The sequence below is a fragment of the Nicotiana sylvestris genome, chromosome 8 (genome assembly GCF_000393655.2).
Source record: "Nicotiana sylvestris chromosome 8, ASM39365v2, whole genome shotgun sequence".
Lineage (NCBI taxonomy): Eukaryota > Viridiplantae > Streptophyta > Magnoliopsida > Solanales > Solanaceae > Nicotiana > Nicotiana sylvestris.
Window position 1 is genome coordinate 7,161,768 of NC_091064.1, and position 7,868 is coordinate 7,169,635.

Sequence of the window (7,868 nt, forward strand, 5' to 3'; positions counted from 1 at the left end):
AAGAACATATAAGTAAGCTTAATTGGGAAGGACAAAGTATATGCCTCTAAAAAGAATGGAAGTGAAATTAGAGTTCACTTCACTTGACAGCATTTTAATTTCATAATTAGAATTCTTTATACACTTTAAAAGAACACCGAGTGCTGAACCTCAGAGTGCCCAACAAAATCTGGGCACAAAGAATATGAAAAGATAATACAGATGATTAAAAGACACTAGAAGGTAGCAGATCAGCAAAAAACTGAGGATTAAATCCTAAAACATTACATCAAAATTACAAGTTCAGTTCAGTATGTTCAAGTCATACTCATCGGACATAGGATATTTTAAAGTCTAACACTTAACTAAAGCATAAGATAAAAGAGGTTAAAAACTATGACACATGTTACACAAGCAGATCAATCTTTCCACAAAATGCTCTCTCAGGCGAAAGATTCAAGGTTGGTTCGTCTTCAAGAGACGCGCCTTATTTCTTTCAGAAGTAGCCGAACTTATATCTCCTCTGGTATCATCACAGGAAACTGAAAGAAAAGACTTGCAGTCAGTACCCAAATTTATAACCATACAAGATAACAGAACGAAAGAATTCATCCAGGCTTACGTGAAACAATTTAAATTGATGCCTAAATTCAGCACGCAAACTGTACAGAAACCCAAATAGAAGACCAGCTATAATTGGAATTGCTACAAATTATTTTTTCTACCAACTAATACAACATCCAATTGATAACTGGATGAGATCGCCTTTAACAAAAGTATTTGCAACTATGAAGTTGAGCATGAAAGAAATCTGGGAAGAATATAAAGGTTTTCCCTCCATACAAGGGAGAGGCTAACAGTCTAAACTTTCGAAAGTTCAACTACGCCTCAGTCCCAAACAAGAAGGGGGCGGCTATATGAATCCCCAATGGCCATGTTTCCCCATTTGGGACTCTTCTTCCCCCAAATATTATGCAAAATAGATATAAAAAGTATTCTTCCTGTGGAAGAAAGCTGCCCTATGTAAGTTACTACTGGCTGTGGCAAAGAAGAAGGATAAGCTCTGGGTGTTGTGGATCCATAACTTCTACATAAAGGGGAAATTTTTTGGATACTATGTTTATATCTAATAAGGCAAGCAGGGTGGTGAAGAAAGTTCTAGACGGCAGAAGTTGGCTAAGCACTGGGAATTCAGTATTGGACACATTGAATACATTTACTGCTAATTCTGTTTTCAGAGTTAAAAAAGCCTATGGATCTTTCCTTCCATTATATCAGAAAGTGCCATGGAAGAATCTTACAATGGTTAAAGGATTGGTTGCTAGGCATCAGTTATCCTTTGGCTGGCTCTTCAAGGAAGGCTTTCTACTGTGGATAGATTGGGTAGATCGGGTGTCCATGTGGCTAAAGAATGCGTGTTGTGTGCTTCTGAAACATACTCATCTATTCTTTGACTGTTTTTACTCGAGGAGTATTCTTTCAAATTGGCTGGACATGAGCAGGCAAGTGGGATGCTGGAAACTGGGAAGATGAAACTAAATGGCTCATATCAGTAGTTAACAACAGTAGGCCTAAGGGTGTTGTGTTGGGGTGCCTAAGGGTGTTGTGTTGGGGTTTCTCTTTGCTGCTACAATATATCACATCTGTATTGAGAGGAACAACCACAGATTTCAACAAAAGAGTAAAGGGAGTTCTGAGAAGATCAAAGACATAGTTTTACAGTTACATATTGTAGGGCAAATGCAATGTAAAAGGAAGAGTTTATTAGATAGGTTGAATTATTAGATAGGTTGAATAGTTTTCCTTGTGAGCTAACTGTCTTGCTGCTGGATGTGGGGACTTCACTTATATCCGATAGCACTTCGAGCGGTTATTTTGGTTAGTCTTGGTTATTTTTGTATGGTCTAGCTCTAGAGTCAAATGAGCTACCCTGTATATATTGCTACTTGGTTGAATAATTTTTTTTTTTACTCTGACCAAAAAAAAATACTAGGAATTCTCTATATTTTCTACTGACATAGATCTTTGACAAGGCAAAAAGGCGAAAGCATACTTGATACTACTTAAAGTAAACGTACTAACATGACTAAAACATATTCCCAACAACATGGTCTCCCCTATATAAATTCCCTTCTTTGATTGTATTATATCTTTCGTTAAGTCAACATGAATTTCAGGAAATTGTCAACTTTTAAGAGAACTTTTTTCACGTGATTTTAGGTCTCCCTCATCCCTTTATAACACCTTCACTCACCATAGCTTCACACCTATGATCCGGTACATCTTTAGGTCAATGCAAGACATTACCAAACCATCTCAAGAGATGTTCTCTCATTTATTCTCAATGTATGTTACTTGCACCTTCTAGTGAATGTGGTAATTTTTAATCTAGAGTTCAATGCAAAGAAATCAAGTAAAGGGTCTTTTGTTCTACAATTAAACCGTAAAACATGAGTCTTGTTGGAGCTAGAAAGCGGAAAAAAGATATATATATTCTTTATTGGTAGACAAATAGATAATTTTAACACATCAAAATCTCGATGGATGCTTGTCAAAAGGTCACATGACAATCATACTCAAATGCTGTTATAATGATTAACCACACATAAATCAGCTCCACTATTATCAAATAGTAACTGAATTGTGCAAACAAAAGAGAAAGCTCTGCTGACTTATTTTTGGAAATGATAAGCTACCGCCTTGTTTTCAGAATGCAAAATAACATAAATTTCCTATAAAAGTAGCATATATTCAATATTATGCAATATAATCCTTAGAGACAAGTTTCTATTGTATATGTATTTATTTATGAGGTAAGTTCTAAGAATAAGGCTCCTATTAGTGATCAGTATGAATGGACTAAAGGCTTGACTACCATGCACAACTTTTGAACTAAATGAGATATTTGTATTCTATAACTATCCACTGCAACTACACCTAACGGAACAGCTTTATACCTATTTAGTGCATAACCATCATCATTTTGGTAGAACAAATTAAAGCTCACAGATATGGCATCTAATTAGCAGTAGCAGACACCTAATACACTCAGAAAAGAGAACAATAATGGTTATCATTCTGAGACAGATTTTCTACACTGAATATCCTCCTTCAAAGGGGAAGAGATAGTAAACAAATATAGAACTATCTACCAAAAGCATTAATTGAAAAGAAAGGGCGAAATCTTGAACTTACATCGTCTTAATGATTAGTGACAATGCTCCTTGCAAAAGGAATACTGAGAAAAAAACAGCCAAAGTTATCCTAGAAAAATGCAGTAGGCCAGCAGATTAATCAGTGGTCAGACGACGCCTCTTTTCATAATCTAGATCCCGTGATCTTGACCGTGAATCATCTTCTTGCGGTAACCGTGATTTGGTGTGTCTCCTTGATGATCTTCCCCTGTCCCATTCATCATCATATTCTTGCTCACGGTCCTTGTACCTATGATGATCACCATATCTATCTCTATCATCCCTATGACGGTCACGCTCCCGTCCACTACCTCGATCCTTCTCAAGGTCACGGTCACGATCTCTAGAGCGTGTGCGACTGTGGTCACGATCCCTCTCTCTCACACTCTCTCGTCCAACGTCTCTATCATCTTGGTGTCGCCTCTCCTCTTGCCAATCATCATCATGCCCTGTATTCTTATCTCTAGCCTTATCTCTTTCATAAGAAGGTTCTCTATCATCTCTATGTCTTCTGTCTGAAGAACCAGACCAATTTCGTTCTGAGCCTCTATCTTTTTCTTTGTTACTAGGCCAAGCCCCTCTATCACGGCTTTCTTCTCCATACTGATGATCAGATACAGCTTCTTCCCCATAACTCGACTCTCCCGCTCTGTAGCCATGCTCGTCTCCCGCCCATCCACCACCCATGTTAGGCTCAGACCACATACCCATGTTAGGCCCCTCCATACCAGCACGAGGCATCATTCCCATACCATTCATTGGCATTCCTCTCCCAAAGAATGCAGGATTTACATGAGGAGCTACACCAGGCAAACCAACACCTCCTCCAACTGGTGGAAATGACGGCAACATACCCGAAAATGGTGGATTTGGAGCACCAGGAAATCCTCCATAACCACCCATTCTCCCCATAGGTCCTCCAAAAGCAGGATCAAAGCCTTGACCCATCATTGTTTGAGGATGCATCAGCGGAGGTCCAGCACCCATACCTTGTCCAAATCCGCTCCCACCATTTCCCATAAACCCCCTTCCTACAACGCCACCACCAGGCCTATTTCTCATAGGACCAACGGGACCCCTATTCCCCATCCCCTGAGGACCTCCTCTGCCCCAATTTCCTCTCCCAAAATTCCTGTTATTATCCCCACCACCTTGAAAATTACCACCTGTAGCATTGTTGTTGTTAAGACCAGTTTTAACAGCTGTATCACCAGGGGCCCGTCTCGCCTGTGAATTCACAGGAGCAGCCTGAGCCGTCTGCTGATTTCGATTCATCTGAGCCTCACCCATTCTCTTCACAGTGAATGGCGAAGCAAAGGCGACCACACAGGCCCGCCCATTGAACACATGTCCATTCATCCCTTCTTTACAAGCTGTGGCGGCTGCAGGCTCATGAAACTCAGCCTGGCAATAACCTTTCGACTTCCCACTAGCTTTTTCGTCGAAAAATTTAACCTCCTTCACAGTTCCATACTTGCTTAACTCTGCCTCCAGCTCAGCATCTGTTGTCCACCAATGCAGATCACCAACAAATAGAACCGTCCCTCCACCTCCGCCTCCTCCTCCACCCAAAACCCCTACACTGGCAACATTGTTACCCGCAGAATTCCCATTCACCATTCCGTGCCTAACCAAATTATCATTCCCAGAATTACCAACATTGCCTAAACCACCCACACCAGCAGCATTAGGGCGTTGAATTACCCCTCGATTCACAACATTATCGCCCCCATTCTGCTCTAAATCAGCTACCTTACCCGACGGATCACAAGACTCAACCTTTACCGGATCACAAGACTCGACCTTTACCGGATCTCTACCTCCCAACTCATTCCCTCTAAACCCTAAATCCCTAAACCCGTCAGCTCCATCCAAAACCCTAGACACTACATTCTCTTCTTTCTCAACTTTCACCTCTCCAACTGCAACTGACAGAGCGGCACGGCTACTCTCCGGCAGTGGAGCAACAAGCTCAGCCTCCTTCTTAAACCCTAAATCTTCATTCTTACGAACTGACTGAAGAAAATTTTCACCAACATTAACGTCGTTATAAAGATCCTCATAATCATCATCTTCTTCTTCAACAAGAAACCCATCATCCGCAACAGCGGAGATAGTTTCATTCCTGTGGAACTCCTCCATCGGAGCCCCGACCCGATCCCCAAACCCGTCCCCTTCGGCAGCTTCATTCTCGTCCATGGCCTCTACAAAAACGGACTTAGGGTTAGGGTTAGGGTTAGGGTTAGGCTTACTGATTCCAACCCCAGAAGCTGGAATTTGTAATTGAAATAACTGAAACACTTGATTTCTTTTTCTTTTTGAAGATAACAAGAATTATTACAAGAAAAAAATGGTAGCTTGGTTGAATTTTAATGGCAGAACTGTTCTACTTCAAATTAGAGCAGGGTCACACTTACTGCGGGAAAATATTGGTAACTGTACGCACTTTTATTTTAGAATAATACTTCTGTTTTGGAATAATATTTTGGCAATTTATAGGCGGATGTAGTACATAAATTATAAGTTTATTGGTCTATGGGGTAAAGGTCTTACTGGCGAATGACGGTGTGACATGTGGTCATCACACAGTTTTCACCGAATGCAAGCAGCGAGCTCCTGGAGACAAAACAATCCATAGCAAAGATTTGCATTCTTGTCATCGAGTAATATTTGTTGGGCAGACGTTACAGAAAATATTTGCATTTATAGCCAGCAATTATGTACCAGCAATGACAATTTTGTTCTCATTCAAGAGGAGTTTGATTTTTGGATCTTGTCCCTCTATATACTATTGTAGACATGAAACATTCTGCATACAAAAGCTACCGTCTATTATCTTGTTACGCTCAATTTGAACAAGTTAAACAATTGCTTTTACTGTTGTCTTCAGAAAGGTAAGTGTAACGACCCGACAGGTCGTTTTGAGGATTAGCATCCCGTTCGGCGGCTTAAAGTCTCGAGCAGCTTCGTGTTATGTATTACGACTTGCGTGTGTGGTCGAGTTCGGTTTTTGATGATTCGATATCAATTTGGAGGAATAATTCTTGTTGGAAGTTTAAGCGGTAAGAGTTGACCGGAGTTTGATTTTTGTGCAGACGACTCTGGAATGGTGTTCTGATGATTCCGATAGTTTCGTATGGTGATTTTGGACTTAGACGTGTGTCCGGATTTGGATTTTTGGAAGCCCGTAGGATAATTTGATGCATTTTGGTGAAAATTGGAAAGTTGAAGTTTTGGAAGGTTGTGAGGTTTGACCGGGAGTTGATTTTGTTGATATCGGGTTCGAATTTCAACTCCGAAAATTGAAGTAGGTCCATTATGTCATTTATGACTTGTGTGCAAATTTTGAGGTCAATCGAAATTGATTTGATATGTTCCGGCACGAGTTCTAGAAGTTGGAAGATTTAAAAATACATAAGTTTGATTTGAGATGTGATTCGTAATTTTGACGTTATGTAATGTAATTTAAGGCCTCGAGTAGATCCGCGTGATGATATTGAACTTGTTGGTATGTTTCGACGGGATCCTAAGTGGCTCGAATGAGCTTCAGATCATTTTTGGTCATGTTGGCAGTTCTGGTGTTGGTTCTTCACACCTGCACAAAAATTTGGAATGCGAGGAATGCTTTGCTTCTGCGAAAGGGGAGGTGCTGTGGCGAGTACCGCTTATGCGGAGGAAGATGCACAGATGCGCAAGCACTCCTGCGAAGTTTTGGTCACTTCTCCGAGCTTGGGGTGCGAATTGACCGTCCGCTTCTGCGGTGTTATGGTCGCTTTTGCGATATCGCAGATCTGAGAAAATGTCTCGCATGTGCACAAACTGGGCAGGCAAGTGAAGTCCGCAAATGTGATGCTTTGGCTCGCAAATGCGAGCTCGCAGGCGCGCATATTTGTTCACAAATGCGATTCTGGGCAGAATGTTAAGGATCGGAAATTGGTCATTTTCTTCATTTCGTTTTGGAGTTTGAAGCTCGGGTTTTGGGCAATTCTGGAGGAGTTCTTCACGAGTTTGATTTGGATAAGCGTTCTATATCCGAAATTGATTATATTTCTTGATTCCATGATTATTTTCATCATTTATTAGTGAATTGAATGGAAGAAATTGAGAAAATTGTAAAATCTTTCAAAAAAGAAAAATAAAGATTTGGAGGGCGATTTGTTATCGGAATTTGATAATTTCGGTATAGTTGGACTCATATCGGAATGGATGTTCGGATTTTGTGAATTTTTGTTGGGTCCCGAGGTGCGGACCCCGGGTTGACTTTTTAGTGTAAAATTAAAAGTCGAAATTTTATTATCCGGAAATAATACCTATGAGTTTTATGGATGTTAGGAAATTATTTTGGCTAGATTAGAGCTGTCCGGAGGTCGTTTTACTCGCGAGGGAAATTTTAAAGTATCGGATTAGCTTCGCCAATGTAAGTATCTTGCCTAACCTTGTGGGGAAAAATTACCCCTTAGGCATTGAGTCGTATGTGCAATTTGTCTAAATGTGAAAGGGTTATTTGTATATATACCCATTTTTGGGTCACGTTTTAACTTATACCCGCTTTGCAAAAAAAATTGCAAGCGTACCCACTTTTAGCGTAACTTCAGGAATACAGACCTAAAGTACCAAAGACAATCACGCAAACTTCAGCATTCTAGTAGACGAGCCTGAAGTAACATAAATTGCTGAACCAAGTGTTGGCTGAAG

The 7,868-nt window shown here is 40.4% G+C and overlaps 1 protein-coding gene across 1 annotated transcript; it reads right to left on the reverse strand.

Annotated features, from left to right (window-relative positions):
- Positions 1 to 230: 230 nt before the first annotated feature.
- On the reverse strand, positions 231 to 5,512 carry LOC104237031 (uncharacterized). Its single transcript, XM_009791098.2, has 2 exons — positions 3,175 to 5,512; positions 231 to 521 (listed from the first exon to the last, which is right to left on the reverse strand). Exon 1 carries the CDS (start codon positions 5,370 to 5,372, stop codon positions 3,270 to 3,272), a length of 2,103 nt encoding a protein of 700 aa, XP_009789400.1. The 5' UTR covers positions 5,373 to 5,512; the 3' UTR covers positions 231 to 521; positions 3,175 to 3,269.
- Positions 5,513 to 7,868: the final 2,356 nt, after the last annotated feature.

Bases quoted from the DNA above. Each gene is read 5' to 3' on its own strand.
- LOC104237031 (XM_009791098.2), bottom strand. From the start codon at position 5,372: ATGGACGAGAATGAAGCTGCCGAAGGGGACGGGTTTGGGGATCGGGTC.